The 15,877-nt window shown below is 39.5% G+C and overlaps 1 protein-coding gene across 1 annotated transcript in view; it reads right to left on the bottom strand.

Moving 5' to 3' along the window:
- Window positions 1-455: 455 nt before the first annotated feature.
- eif5b (eukaryotic translation initiation factor 5B) overlaps window positions 456-15,877 on the bottom strand; it is a 107,939-nt gene continuing 92,517 nt past the window's right edge. The window contains exons 20-24 of the mRNA XM_078221931.1: window positions 15,774-15,850; window positions 12,749-12,913; window positions 11,906-12,044; window positions 11,565-11,726; window positions 456-1,226 (exon numbers count right to left, since the gene is read on the bottom strand). Of these exons, the coding sequence (XP_078078057.1) occupies window positions 1,119-1,226; window positions 11,565-11,726; window positions 11,906-12,044; window positions 12,749-12,913; window positions 15,774-15,850 (651 nt within the window). The 3' untranslated portion in view covers window positions 456-1,118. The remainder of the gene's footprint in view (window positions 1,227-11,564; window positions 11,727-11,905; window positions 12,045-12,748; window positions 12,914-15,773; window positions 15,851-15,877) is intronic.

Genomic DNA, 15,877 nt, shown 5'->3' with positions numbered 1-15,877 from the left:
GTTGCATCTCCAAGTCACTTTTCATTATCTTGGCAAAAATTAATATATCTGCCAATGCTTTGAAATACATTCAATGCAATAAAACCAAAAGTTCCCTGCACCCCCTCTGTTGTTTTGACTTCAAAATATGATTGAACTCAGTGGTGATGGTGTCCAAATAAAGAGTAACTACTTGAGAGAAATACCAGAGAGTGACTGATGCTCAAAGAGCCATAAATGAGTTAATATTTTAGGAAGATGGAGGAGTGTTTTGCACAATGAAAGCTTTTAAACTGCAATCACTAATCTGCCTTTTTTATAATTACACACAAGATTATTGTGGTTAATTTTCCCTATGCATGCTTCTGATCAGCCATTTAGGATGTTCCTTCAACCTCATGTAGTAGTCACCATTTTGCATCTCCACCTACCGATTATAGTTGGTTTTAAAAGGTAAAGTATTGGAAATACAAATCTCACCATCTTCAGCTTTATTTGTGATTTCAGCTTTGAAAGTTTACAGTCTGGGTCACACAACCATCAACTGTACAAGCAATAAAAGGCTGCTCTATGTTATTTTTCTCAATGCAGGTGGAATTCTCCTAATACCTAATTCTTTATAAAAGTTTATAGGCACAAAAGCAGGGTATGCGTCATGAAGTAGCTGAGAAAAGCAGCTCATGGAACAGAGAAAAATTCTCTATACCCAAAATTACTTGTCAAAAAGGCTGTACACTGCTTCTGCACAGTAGCACACAGGATTCAAACACTTTATTCATTATTTCATACAGTTAAAATTAGAATCGGGGAGTGCTGCTTACAAGTTCCGTGTAATGGAAGGGAAAATTTAAAAATAGCAGCCAGCTGGTGGGAGGGGTGTGGTGGGGAAGGGACAGGAAGAAAAAAAAACAGGCACATTGAGAATTGTAGGAATATGTAAAACTGATCACTGTCAAACCAGTGCAAGAGTTTTGGTTTGTCATGGAAAACATTTACTAGCTATAACCACTTTTTACTCTGGATTCTGACTCTCAGCAGTCCAGCGTGGCTTAAATAATAGGTCCTGTTCAAGCACAGACCTCAAATCACACTCAGTCCTCCCACTGGTGAAGTTTTGAAATGAAAACAAACTGCATTAGCTAGATAATTTCAAATATTTTCTTCAGTTCCATGACAAGCTGCCAATCAGACTTCTGCATCTCATCTCTGAACCAGTTTTTCAAGGCATCAATGGACTGTCGGCTGATCTGTAATTCAAACAAAATACAACTCAGTAGGCCAAATATAAAAAGAACAAAATATTGAATAACAGGCTTAAAGTTGACTGCGTAGACAAAAAGCTGAAATTATTTTGGCCAGGTTTATTAGTGTATTAGTTTATTTAATGCAAGTAGGCTTACATTAACACTGCAATGAAGTTAGTGAAAATTGCCTAGCAGCCACATTCCAGCACCTGTTCAGGTACGCAGAGAGAATTTAGCATTTTCAATGCACCTAACCAGCACGTCTTTCAGACTGTGGGAGGAAACCGGAGCACCCGGAGGAAACACACGCAGACAAGGGGAGAACGTGTAAACTCCACACAGACAGTGACTCAAGCTGGGAATCAAACCAGAGTCCCTGGCACTATGAAGCAGCAGTGCTAATCACTGTACTACCATGCTGCCCATAAAATGTATCTTCGAAAGAAAATTAGCAATTCTGTAACTTTGACTCTCACCTGTTATTCTTGTCTCCTCTGCTTAGTTCTGCTCTATTTTAATAAAGATCACCCTGTTTATTTAATGGGAATTTATGTATTACAAACTTTTTGTGGATCTACAATGCCAGCAGACATTTTTGCTGCTCAAGATTGTTCATACTAGATTTGATCTCCAGAGTCAGTGTTCGCAACCTCAGTCATGCTAAATGTAAAAGTGATGTTCCGCAGCTTTCACAAATTATCTCAAGATAGAATAGTAATCTATATTTTCTGTTTCAGATGCTGTAAGTACTTGTTAGGTTTCCTACTAGATTAAGGAAAAAAATTAAAAAGTCTAGAGGTATGTGATTTGATTGGTTAACTAATAGGCCGCAAATTATCTGACACTAAAGTAGAATTTTATTTATCATTTATCAATAGTCATTGCAAAGTAAGGCACATTTCCACATTTGGGAAGGATGCCTTTACAATTTTTCGCTCCTAGAAACAAAATCAAATTTCAGGCTCAAGTTTCACTGCAAATCTTTCTCATACACCGAGAAGTATAATGCTGTTTCTATTGATTTCTAACTCTAACCAGGTAGATACGGTCATAGACCCCACTAGGACAGCTTCTCTGGCACTATAGTGGTTCCCCAATCGATACTCTGGCCCCCTCCGTATTTTTTTCTTGTTGGCGTTTCCTGAACATCTTGCACCCAGGAATATTTTGTACTATTCCTGCCCTTTTATGAGCTAAGTAATTGCTTTGGCTCAGCTAGAGTAGAGTTAGCGTCTAGTTTTCTCAGTAGCTGTCTACAAGCTAAACAGTGGCACCATCTTGAATTTCAACAACATGCTAAAGCTGAATGTACACTTTAAAATTTTTAAATCATGGATCAGAAATCCACTCTTCCAGATCAATTTGGACATATCCAAGGTCTAAATATCAACCACATAATTGGGACATTGGGAAGATAGATTCCATAGATAAATGACTGCTTCAGGTCTGGATAAAAAGTCGGAAGTTCAACAAGTTAACACTTTGCATTATTCAGGAGGCCCAATAGTGGATGACATTATTGCTAGACAAGGAATAAATGAATCATCTGTTAAGTTTGAAGTACTACTCAAATCATTCAATGTTTATTTTAATCTATGAAGCAACAAAATCCTCGATCCTAAATTGAATAAGCTTGTCCAGCAGTCAAGAGAACCTGTCAACTCATTCATTTAATGGGCTGTACGGCATGGCTGAAGGCTGTGAATATGGAGATCTAAAATCTGAATTTATCAGAGATATAACAATCATAGGAGTAGTGGATGCTGCAAAGAGAGATGTCTCAGACATGCTGGAAGCAAAGGAAGATCTCACCCTTGAGAAAGCTATCCGGATTGGTAGGCAGCCTGAACTATGTGCAGCACAGGTCCGTTTTAAGAGGAGAAAGTAGACCATGGCACAAAAAGAAATCCCACAGTTCGGTTAGCACAGAAACAGGGACACTCCAAGGGAAGCAATACCCTAGCTGACCAATAGAGCAAACATGCCAGCATTGTAGAGCAAAGTGCCCCCACAGGTGAGATCAATGTCGTACAATTTCAGCCTAATGCTTTAAATAAAAACAGAATTGGACACTTCAGCAAACTGTGCGGGATCAAAATATTTAAACGCACAAAAGACCCAAATATTTTTCATCAGGTCAAGACTGCACACCAAGAGGACATGATGTGGAGATGCCGGCGTTGGACTGGGGTAAACACAGTAAAAAGTTTAATACCAGGTTAAAGTCCAACAGGTTTATTTGGTAGCAAAAGCCACTAGCTTTCGGAGCCTTAAGCTCCTTCTTCAGGTGAGTGAGAATTCTGTTCACAAACAGGGCATATAAAGACACAAACTCAATTTACAGAATAATGGTTGGAATGCGAATACTTACAGCTAATCAAGTCTTAAGGGTACAAACAATGTGAGTGGAGAGCGCACCAAGACAGGTCAAAGAGATGTGTATTGTCTCCAGACAGGACAGCCAGTGAAATTCTGCAAGTCCAGGCAAGCTGTGGGGATTACAGATAGTGTGACATGAACCCAATATCCTGGTTGAGGCCGTCCTCATGTGTGCGGAACTTGGCTATCAGTTTCTGCTCAGCGACTCTGCGCCATCGTGTGTCGTGAAGGCCACCTTGGAGAACGCTTACCCGAATATCAGAGGCCAAATGCCCGTGACCGCTGAAGTGCTCCCCAACAGGAAGAGAACAGTCTTGCCTGGTGATTGTCGAGCGGTGTTCATTCATCTGTTGTCGCAGCGTCTGCATGGTTTCCCCAATGTACCATGCCTCGGGACATCCTTTCCTGCAGCGTATCAGGTAGACAACGTTGGCCGAGTTGCAAGAGTATGTACCATATACCTGATGGATGGTGTTCTCACGAGAGATGATGGCATCTGTGTCGATGATTTGGCACGTCTTGCAGAGGTTGCTGTGGCAGGGTTGTGGCAGCTTAAGGCTCCGAAAGCTTGTGGCTTTTGCTACCAAATAAACCTGTTGGACTTTAACCTGGTGTTAAACTTCTTACCAAGAGGACACACACCCATGCTTCTTAAGTGAGATCAAAGATCCTGGATTCTCATATCGGAATTTGGACCTCAGTAAATGACCATCTCTCAAACTTTAAATTGGACATGGGAACAAGTGTTATATTCCTTTTGGACAAAAACCACAGCTGAGACATTGCTGGCTTCAAATAACAGACACACAAGTCTATGGGCCTTGTGAAATCTGACTTCTGGTCATAGGTATGATTCTAGAACCACTAAAGGTATAGTGGCAAATCAATCTTTGAGTTGATGTACATCATCTGTCATCAGTCTTCTTCTCTCTTGAACAGACATGCCTGTGCAGGCTTACATCTCTTCAAAACAGCAGAAGATGTCAAGACAAGCACTGTTGTAAATGATAAAGAATTGCAAGTTCCTGAGAGTTCAAACAAGAATATCCTGATTGGGACTTCAGCTCTGAACTGTCCTCACTCTTTGCAGAGCAGGTCTGTCTATTTTCATTACAGGTGCCCTCATTGGTCGGACCAGTTGACCACTCAGATGGTTGCTATGATGCCTTCGGTGGAAGTTAGATGACAGCAAAAAGCCTTACTCCACGACACAAACAACTGTGTTGATGAAATGTGTCCACAGAGCAATCACCACAACTCCCAGCCAGCGTGATGGTGCTACAGGCGATACTGGAACCAAGCAGCAGCTTTCCATTACTGACAACATACCACACTGCCAAATGGAAAGGTGAGCTGGAAAGGCTTCCATCAAAGAGAACATCATGACGACCCACACATAGGACTAGGTCTAGTACCACCCACACATTGATGAGAATACATGACCCACACGTAGGAGTCAGTCCAGTGTTGGACAGCTCCTAATTATGCACATGGTTCCTGTAGTTAATACATAGTTAACCTACTTAGGACTACACAAGCTTCATTAAGATCTCCAGCACATTGTGCAACACCCTATTCTACTCTCTGGAGAATTCTCAGCCTCTGACCTGGTGCCACAGCTACCGAATTTATGTCTGGTCCAGTTAGGTTTTTGGTCAATGGTAAACCCCACCAGCCCAGATTCTAATAGTGGGACATCCAACAATGGCAATGTTGTTGAATGTCAAGGGGAGGTCAGTCAAACACTTTCTCTGGCTGGAAATGGTAATTTTCTGGCACTCATGTGCCACTAATGTTGCTTGCCAATTTACATTTCTTTCATGGGTTGTGAGCATCACTGGCAAGACCAGCATTTGTTGCAAATTCCTAATTGCCTTGAGATGGTGGCATTAAGTCGTCTTCTCAAACTACTGCGGTGCATCTGATGCAGAAACTCTCTCTCTTCTCTTATAGGATCAAGGATAACTTCCTTCCGCTCCCGGTTCTGGTGTGATCTGAAATGGCAGATAATTCCAATGTGCGATTTTCAGACTGGCAGGTGATGCATCTTGATTTGTTCCTTGTATATGGTGCACAGCTTTGTGAAGTCAGGAACGGAGTTACTCGCCACAGAATTCCCAGCCTCTGATTTAGCAGCCCAAACTGGAATGTTGCTGTTTTTTGCTTCATTATCTGTTTTGTTGCAAATGGAATTGACTACAAACATCAGCTAACATTTCTATTTCAGACATTAGGATGAAATGGAGATTAATGAAGCAGCTGAAGAAAGCTGCCTGGGTCAGTGTGGGCTCCAACAACACCCAAGAAGCTCAACATCATCTAGGCCAGAGCTTGTCTTCAGAGAAAATGAGGTATCAGATTCTCTGAGATTGCCAGAAGATTTCCTTTGTTTGAAACTCACAGCCAGACATGGCTTCAGTCATTTTAAAAGTCTTTGTCTAGTTTCTCAAAATTTGAAAAGTTAAATTAGGATATTTATATATTTTATGTAAACGTAAGATGCCCCAGTACTCTAGTAAATCTTTGCACCCACTAGCAATGATGATTAGGCCTTGCAAAGTGCAGTGCCCAGTACAGGATATAAAACTACAACTGAGGCCTAACCAGTGACTTAAGGGTTTAGCATAAATTACTTTATTTTGTACGTTATGCCTCTAATTTAAAGCCCATGGCTCCATGTTTTATTTTTAAAAAGCTGCATCAACTTGCTCTGCCTTCTTGAAACCAATATCACTAAAATAGATAATTTAATCATCTCATAACTGTTTTGTGGGATGTTGCTGTTTGCAAAATTGACCGACATCTTTCCTACATTTACAACATTGACTTTCATTTTATTTCTCATGAGATATTAGCAGAGCTGATGAGACTAGGATTTGTTCCTCATCCCTAATTAATCTTCAGAAGTTGGTGGTGAGCTGCCTTCTCGAATCATTACAGTCCATCTGGTGTCAGTACATTTACAGTACTGTTAGGAAGGGAATTCCAGGATTCTGACCCAGTGACAGTAACTATACTGTCATTTAAATCATTTTTAATCGTGTGTGTTTTGGGACACTCTTTGCTTGTGAAAGTCATTATGTTTTTTTGGAGCAACACAGGATTGGACTGGTGGGATTAACACGACCATAGGTCACAAGATTTCAAAGCAGGTTAGCAGGGTGGAACAGCACGCAGTGCACAAAGTATGATAAAGGTTCCAGAGCGGTGGACAAAGTGACAAGGGCCATGCTGCACCACAGCAAAAAGTATAGGCATCATGGGAAAAATGTGAACAATCACGAAGCAAATTTTGGTCAAAGTCAGGGTGCCATTACAACCATTCACATGTGCAACAAGGTCACATGATTGCCAATCTACCAGCTGTTGAGTTTTGTCCCAACATTCTTCTTGGGTTCGAAGATTGGCAAGAAAGAAAGACGAACAGTTGAATACAAAACATTCAAAAGTCAGAGTCCCACGTGATGTGATTACCCGAGAATTCTCCAGTGTTTATTGCTTAATAGAAATAGACAGAGCTAAGTAATCCCACAACCAACAGGTCAGATCCAAGCTCTGCAGTCACGCTACATCCAATCATGAATGGTGGAGGACAATTAAACAACTCACTGGAGGAGGCGGCTCTACAAACATCCCGATCCTCAGTGACGGAAAGACCCAGCACATCAGTGCAGAAGATAAGGCTGAAGCATTCCCAGCAATCTTCAGCCAGAAGTGCCGAGTGGATGATCCATCTTGGCCTCCGCCAATGGTCCCCTGCATCACAGATGCCAGTCTCCAGACAATTCGATTCACTCCACATGATATCAAGAAACAGTTGGAGGCACTGGATGTTGCCAAGGCTATGGGACCTGACAACATTCCAGCAATAGTACTGAAGACTTGTGCTCCAGAACTTGCTGCTCCCCTAGCCAAGCCCTTCCAGTACATTTACAATGCTGACTTCTACCTTACAATGTGGAAAATTGCCCAGGTATATCCTGTACACAAAAAGCAGGACAAATCCAACCAGTGTTTCAAGAAGGCAGCTTGCCACCACCTTCTCAAGGGCATTTAGGGATGGGCAATAAATGCTGGCCAGCCAGAGAGGCCCATGTCCCATGAATGAATTTAAAAAAAAATTATTTTATAATATGTATATGCTGGTGCATTACACCATTGCAATATTTAACTTCTTGTGTGATCTCAGGCCCACTGGAACCAGCAGTTTTAGGGAGTGATGCAAGCTGACAAGAACAGAATGGGAAACAAGACAATTAAAGGACAATTATAAATAACCTGGCTAGAATGTAATGAAAAAGTTGGCAATCTCCATCAACAGAACCAAGAGGGAAGTGGACAATAAAGAAAGTTATATTCCATGGGAACGATGAACAGACAGATAAATTAATTAGTTTTGGGCATGATCAAGAGGGTCCAACTCCTTAGAGCGAAAACACATTTTGTTGTTTTACAGTAGCTGTACTGATGAAAGATGCAACAGTCAAAATAAGTGATCGAAGTGTGAGTAAGCAAGGACATAGTGTACTTGCATTTCTGCAATTGGACAGTCACACGCACCAAGGATTGGTTTATCAATTGAATTATAGAAAGAGGTATAAAGCGGGTATGAAAATAAAATCTGGCTTCTGATTTTCATTTCACTTCATTTTTAGACTTTACTTGTGTGGTTTTATACCGAGCTCCATCTGGGGGCCATTGTGGCATAATACCTCTTTCGAAAGCATAGAAAACTTCAAGGAGGCTCTCAGGAAACAAGTATGATGTGGCCCATAGGGTGCACTTAAGCAACAATAAAGAGAATGGTGTCAGGGGTTTAAGTCAGAGGCAGGAGACTAGTCATTGCAGCTTCCACCAGGACATGACAAACAAGGAATTACATGATTTGCTTTTATGTGCTGTAATGCATCAAGTCTTACTCATGCTAAATGAAGTTATATCATTGCCACTGACATGGGTGAATGACTAACCATTAGGATATTAGGGTTTATTAAAACACAACACAGGGGACTATAGTAAGATGAAGTTCATGCAGGGACCATGGAATCTGCTTAGAGTAGTCATTGACTAATATTCAGGTTCAGAATCAGTACTGGAGATGGACTGGAACCAGGAGCGTTAATAGGACAAAGTATTAGCTTGGGCACTGCAGAAGTTAATCCTGATTCCAGCAGAGGTGTTCTCTCTCCACAGATGTTGCTATACCTACTGAGTATTTCCAGCATTTTCTGTTTTTATTTCAAATTTTTAGCTTCTATAGTATTTTGCATTCGTATTGTTGTACTAATCACATGAAAACTGTTTGTGCAGTTTAAAAGTCCACAGAAAGGATGCCACTCCAGAAAGGCCCTTGATATTGCTAGAGCGAGACTTTGGATGCTTTTCAAAAGTCTGCATATAACTTTGGTCCAATAATGCACCTCCATAAGTCCCTGCCATCCTGTTCTTTCCCCATCCAGGATAAATTCTGTGCTCAAACCTCTGGACATAAATAAAAATGTGTAAAATTCTACCCTGGCTGCTCCATTCATTTTAGGGCTCTGGATTACCTTATTACAGATGGGATTTTGGCTCTTACTGATTTTGTCAACTCAAATACCATGTTCAGGAAATCTGATCAGTTGCGCAATGCAAGTTGATAGTTCTGTATACTGCTCAGGAAAATGCACCAAATCCAGTTCTATCTTCTCAAGGAAGAGGAATATCTACTCATTCCTTTTCACAGTGAACTGGAAGTACAATGCAGGACTCATCAAGAGATACTTTGCGGAGTTTGGGTAAACCACCCAAAATTCTTGAAGTTTCTCAACTGTCATTTGTAGCAACACTTTTTTGGCATTGACCTGAAAAGTATCTGCTGATGGGGCTTTTGAATGATCTCTCTGGAGGGCTTGGATGTATTCTGGCATTCAGCACCTGCCTACACAGACTCCTTGTAAGCTGTCCAATCCTCTGCATTGTGCACTGTTAGTGTTTCCCTAATTCAACGCATTTAGCTGCCCATGGCTATATGTCAAAGACTTTTGTTGTCCAAACATTGAAGAGAGAACGGGCTATTCCTTACAGGTGCACTTTATAAATCAAAGGTCAATTTGCAAATTGCAGTACATTTGGAGAGCAAGCATTTTATACAATTATTACTATCATTGTTTGTGACAGATTATTGATTATTTCGCAGAATTCAAAGCCTATGATGGTGCATAGTGTCTCCATGGTTGGCACAACATACAAATTTGTTTTGCAAGGATCTGTAGTGAAGAATATATTATACAACCATAGTGCAGCCTTTTCTGAGTTCCATTTTGTGCCTTAGATTCTAGTATGGTAATCTAATATATGACCTCAATTTTTTTTTAAGAGAGCACAGAACTTATTGTGATGTTACCAAATAACCTAAATCACATTGTACTTATCATTGAGTATGTTTCCACAGAAGGTCGAGTAGATTGGCCAAATGGTCTCCCTCATCTGTGCTGATAATACAGCATTGTATATTTTCTGGATGTTCACCATCCAGTAACAATACCTTATACTCCTGAAAAACCTCCAGAACAAAACTAAAAACATGAAATATACAGTTTGAATGCAGAATGTTCATACTCTTTCCCTAACCTATTCTTGGTGAACTTGTCCAGATCTTTAACAAAGAACAAGGTGAAGAGCAAATAACTTTTAGCTGGAGAAAAACTGCTCAGAGAAAGTCCATGGTTTTATACATCACACAAGTAGGAGACCATATTCAAAAGTCTGTCGATCATAATGATACTTCCAAGTGCAAGTTCAACATGTTTCCTCAGAATCAAAAGAGATAGGATAAATGCCTACTGTGTTGTTGGATACGGAATAAGAAAAATCGAATCTCTCAATTTAACTGCCGAAAGCAATTAAAATACCAGGATGGTATGAAAGATTTAATTTTCCATCCTTCAGGAATCCATCCTCAAGGGATGCTTCCCAAAACTTTTCCCTTCTAAAGAGGTATTATGCCACAATGGCCCCCAGATGGAACTCAGTATAAAGCCACACAAGTCTGAAAATAAAGTGAAATGAAGATCAGAAACAGATTTTATTTTCATTATTATGTATTCACAGTGACAAACGCCTCCTAGTGTCGGAAAATCCTGAGTCATGGCCCTACTCAACAAGTGAAAATTCAAGGTACTTCATCTGGGGAAAATGGCAGACAGTGACACTCAAAAACATTGCCTCCTCTTAAATAGTCTGCAAAATTCTTGCAATGAAAAGTAGAAGCAATGTATGTCTGAGAAATCTCGGTCAGGATTTGATTTAAATGTATCTGTCAGTAACCTTTCTGAATTATGCAACAGTCAAACAGGTATTAATACAGAAGATCAGAATGTATACCATTTCTGTTAAAACATGTAGAAGTTCCAGTACCAACTGAAAACATGAAAATCCCAGTTTAACAGAGGCATTGCACCAGGAAAGAAACACCTACTTAATTAAAAGGTAGGACTAAATACTTTGAATAGTTGTAGTCACAAACAGCCAATTATGTTTTAAAAAATTACAGAACTTTCCATGGTACACAGTTGTGATGGACAACTGGAAAAGAAGAATGGATCATGGTCAGGGCAAGGGCAAGTATGCCCAATTTTTTCTACATTATCGGAACTATTTGCAGTTTCTAAAGTACATGTCGCACACTAGCTTTCCCCCCTTAGTGAATGATTAGGTTCATTCCGATATGCATTAAGATAGGGCAACTGCACAGCTTTCACAGCCAAGCTATGAAATATTCATCCTAATGAACACCAATGAAATTGAGTACTTTGGCCATTCCCACCCTAGTTAAGCTATATATGTGACTGCAAGACACAAATATTTTCTGTGCATGCTTTAGGACTTTAGGCAGTCTTCCCGAATTGCAACTTTAAATCCATTTTTCAAAAAGAAAGGAAAATAAGCTCACTGCGTATCTTCTATGGAACAATATCATACCTTACTGACAATGAAGTCTGTAGCTTCAAAATGCCGTCCATACATTTTTGGTGATTCTCCAGGTATGGGTTCTATTTTAATACAGACCTCTTGGCCTTTCCGGGCAACATCAACTTGTTTATGATTTACTTCAATACTTGTAACAATTCCAATATCAACAAACTGGAAAAGGACAAATAATAATTAGTTTCCACGAGCAGTCTACTGATTGAAAATAGGATAGGTTTATCAATGTTAACAAATTGATTTTACATGTAAAAATTTCAATGCAAGTATGAAAAAGCAATTTTTTCAATTATCAGTACAAAATGTATGACAATGAAATACTTATATAAACTTACATTTTTTGAAGGAACACACACTGGAGTGCCTTGTTTCAGAAGGCCAGCTTCCACAGTCACGCCCATTACAATTGGATCCCGAGAATTGAAAATGAACTGAGGGATAATTCGCAGTTTTGAAGGAAAAACAGCTATATGCCTACCAAGGGAAAAAAAATAGATATTTAAACACACATACACATAAACATAGAAAAATGAAAGAACCAGGACCTTTAGAAATCATTTCTATATGTAAAATTCTCCTCTGTTCAAGCCTTTAGATAATTAACTCCGTTTATCATTTCTGCAGTTAACCATCTGCCCTTCCTCATGAGACAACAAAAACAAAATACTAGAGATGCTGAAAATCTAAAAGAAAAACAGAAAATGTTGTAAATATTCAGCAGGTCTGGCAGCATCTGTGGAGAGAGAAACAAGAGTTAACATTTCAGGTCTGTGACCTTTCATCAGAACACACATTTTATTAACTCTGTTTTCCTCGCCACAGATGCTGTGAGACCTAGAACGTTACCAGCATTTTCTATTTTATTCCCTTCTGAAGACTCACTTGCTCATTTTATTTCAATGAAGTTTATATTTGGAGGACCAATAATTTGATTATAATGCAATTTTGTTTCAATAATTTATGATTGGAATTACACAAGACAGCACTTTGGGAAAACAACATGTACAACATTTTGAGACAATTTTCTTCTTTTCCAGCTCCGCAATTGACACCCCTTTTTTTGAAACAAGGAAGCTCGTCACAATAGAAGCCACTATCAAAAAGTAATTAACAAGGGTATGCGCAATTTTGAGAGCGAAAAGGCAATGCCTAAAATGTTATTTGTGCCTTGAACTTACTTGAATTCTTCTTGCTTTTGTTTTTTATAATCTTGTCTGTATTTTGTGAAAGCATCAAATAAATGGTAGATAATTTCTGCACTGAAGATCCTGACCCCAAGGGTATCAGCAAGTTCCTGGGAATCTCGCTCAATTTTCACATCAAAGGCAAGAACGACTGAATACCTACAAGTTGGATACAGAACAGTTATCTTAGGCCAATGCGTTATTCAGTATCAATTATCAGCGGATATTGTTGCATAAATTTGCTATGTCTGGCAGCCAAACCGTGGAATGGAAAGGTTTGACAACAGTTCTCGTGAAAATGACATGACATGAGATGAGATGACACAATTTGCCTGTATGGTCCAAATTAAAACCTATGATAATGTTCAAATGCAAAACCATTCTGCACATCAAGTTCCCTGCAGGGATTTCTGTGCATGCCCATGACATTCGTTGGCTGAATGAGGATAAAGAATGCACCTTGTTAGTGTGTTCAGGTCCCATGTATCTAATGAGATCAAGAGGTGCCTGCAAAGAAATAACACCCACGTTGCATTGAACCTGGGGGCCTCGCATCCTCAGTTCAACATTTGGATTCGTGCCTCAACAAGGATCATGTTCATCCCAAACAGAATAGGTGGATGGCTTCCAAAGAAACAAATTCTTCATAAAGTGGAAATATCCATGCTGCCCAACGTGAGATTTTGGTTTAATTATGGGCTGTTTTTAGCGCACTAAGTATCATCAGATCATTCAAAAAAAAAGGAATCCAATTCAATGAGGAGGATGATGATTTGTTGTGGAGGGACGATTCTGAAGTTAAAAGTGCCACAGCTAATCCAGAGTGGGATCCTTACAAAGGTGCCATGGCCAAAGTGACTCATAACAAATTCAATTAATTTTGTGTGTCGGATAGAGAAGGCACTTTATTTGACAGACTTAAAACACTTAGTATAAAATGTGAACACGAGTGTGGGTGATCACCACTTTGAAATGTGACAAAAATATCAATAATTCATATTAAATCAATGTGGCACAGTTTATTGAATTAACTAATTGTACAAGAGGGACATCTAACCACAATCAAAGTGTTTTCAAACTGTCAAATTCATTGCCTTCTGCATCCAACACACAGTTCAGGGAATTCATTACAAGTAATTTCGGCAGTGGCATCATAAAGATCCCACTCTAGATTAACTGTGATGCTTTCACTTTCAGAATCATCCCTCCAAAAATCATCTTCCTCCTCATCCAAGGAATGAGATAACTGAACCCCACTTTTTTAAAGAGGCATTTTTTGAGGCTTCAAAGATCGACTTTTACGGCACAATCTACAATAATTCAAACTGGAATTGGATCAGTATTTGAATAGAAAAACTTTAATAGGGTGGAGAGTAAGGGTAGAATTATATAATTAGAACTGAAACTAGCTTAAGAGCTAGCAACAGCACTGACATGATGGGCTTTAAGTATCTTCTTTCTATGTCCTAATTTCTATTACTATAAATGAATACTGTAGAACAATGGAATTATGAGGAAACTATACTGGCACAACTCCCATTTTTCTATTCGTGATATGGCATTGCAAAACTCAGCACTGAAGCTATTCATCGCATATGTTCAATGGTTTGATAGTGACAATACTCCACCATTTGGTACAAAGGTGCATAAATGACTCTACATGTACTATTTCATCTGTTACCATTCTTTTCTAGGAAATATTTCAAACTGGCCAATTGGCAGGAGAAAGGCCTTTTTTGTGTACAACAGCCATTATTTGTTGGCATATTAGAATCAAACAGTCAAACATCTAGCTAAATACATTTTTTGTAGTGCCTGCAACTGCATTATATCATTGGGTGCAACTGCATTAGAGGAAACTCCTGATTTAAGGGGCACAATTCTCTGAGGACATCCACGACTAGGAGGAGGCCTGGAACAGGAGCCTGAGAAAGGAATACCTGTGATCTTGAGTCCAAGGACCATACCCACCTTTCGGAAACACTAGCCAAGTGTGCAGTTGAAGATGTGGCTCGAGAATCAAGTTCATCAGCCATGTAAGGAGCCACACAACCATGACCAATGATACGGAGTTTCTTAGGTGGATAATCATACATGCTAGTGAGCGATCACTGAATTGGGATTAATTTAATGACATTGGCATCAAACCCAAGACATGCATAGTGGATTTTACCACTGAAAAATGTCAGCATTTTACATTTAATTTATGATACTAAGAGAGTGGTAATGAAATGAGAACTCATGGCTTCCATCTGCTGTTCTCTTACTTCAATTGATTTTGCTGCATCTAATGAAGGTTTGATGAACATTTTTTAGATGTCAATCTGCCCTTTCTGCATTCTTTGGTTAATGTAACACTATGAATGAATGGGAGAAGACGAAAGGAGGAGGAAAGCTGGCCAGGAGAGGACAAGGAAACTTTCTTGAGGATCTATAGACAAGATATGGAGTTAGTGGAAGCGGTTGCAGTGCTGCAAAGTCCAATGAACCAGCAAATGGCTGTCACTTATTTTGTTTAGCTTAAACAGGTGCAAAGTGACAGCCATTCACTGGTTCATTCCTAAAGGCAATGCCTTGACCAGAGTAAAGCTGTCTGATTTCAAATTCAAACAATGCTTGGCAGTTAATGGTTGGTCACCATCAACTGATGCATTCATCATGGCTCCAACTCTACCAATCTGAGTCCACTTGCCAACCAATCAGCACTCTCTTCTCATACAGTATGAATGTTGTGGTTTTCACTTGCATTGGTATTCTTGAGAACTGTCCTGATGACTGCAAGAGGAAAAGCTTTGACAAAATTTCTCTTTTTCAGCAATACTCCATTTCTGAAATAGCACCACTGGAAATCTGGAGCTCACTTTTCACATTTAAAAAATGTTTACAGCAGCAGCGCAATGAATAATTAAAGATACCAATCTTCAGTACTTTGCTCTGTACTTCTAAGAAATCAACATGAGGCAAAGGTTTCTTTAACTAAAATGCCTCGTTTGTTGCAACAGTTCTATTTGACACTTACTGAGGATCATGCTCAAGCATTGCTGAAGCTTTCATCACATCTTTCTTATGGACAGGTCCAATGTTAATTCCAGCATACTAGGAAAGAAAAGAATAGACAGATTT

The sequence above is a fragment of the Mustelus asterias genome, chromosome 10, assembly GCF_964213995.1.
Source record: "Mustelus asterias chromosome 10, sMusAst1.hap1.1, whole genome shotgun sequence".
NCBI classification, from domain to species: Eukaryota; Metazoa; Chordata; class Chondrichthyes; order Carcharhiniformes; family Triakidae; genus Mustelus; species Mustelus asterias.
The sequence above is the reverse complement of the archived record's forward strand: the minus strand, read 5'-3'. Positions and strand labels throughout refer to the sequence as shown.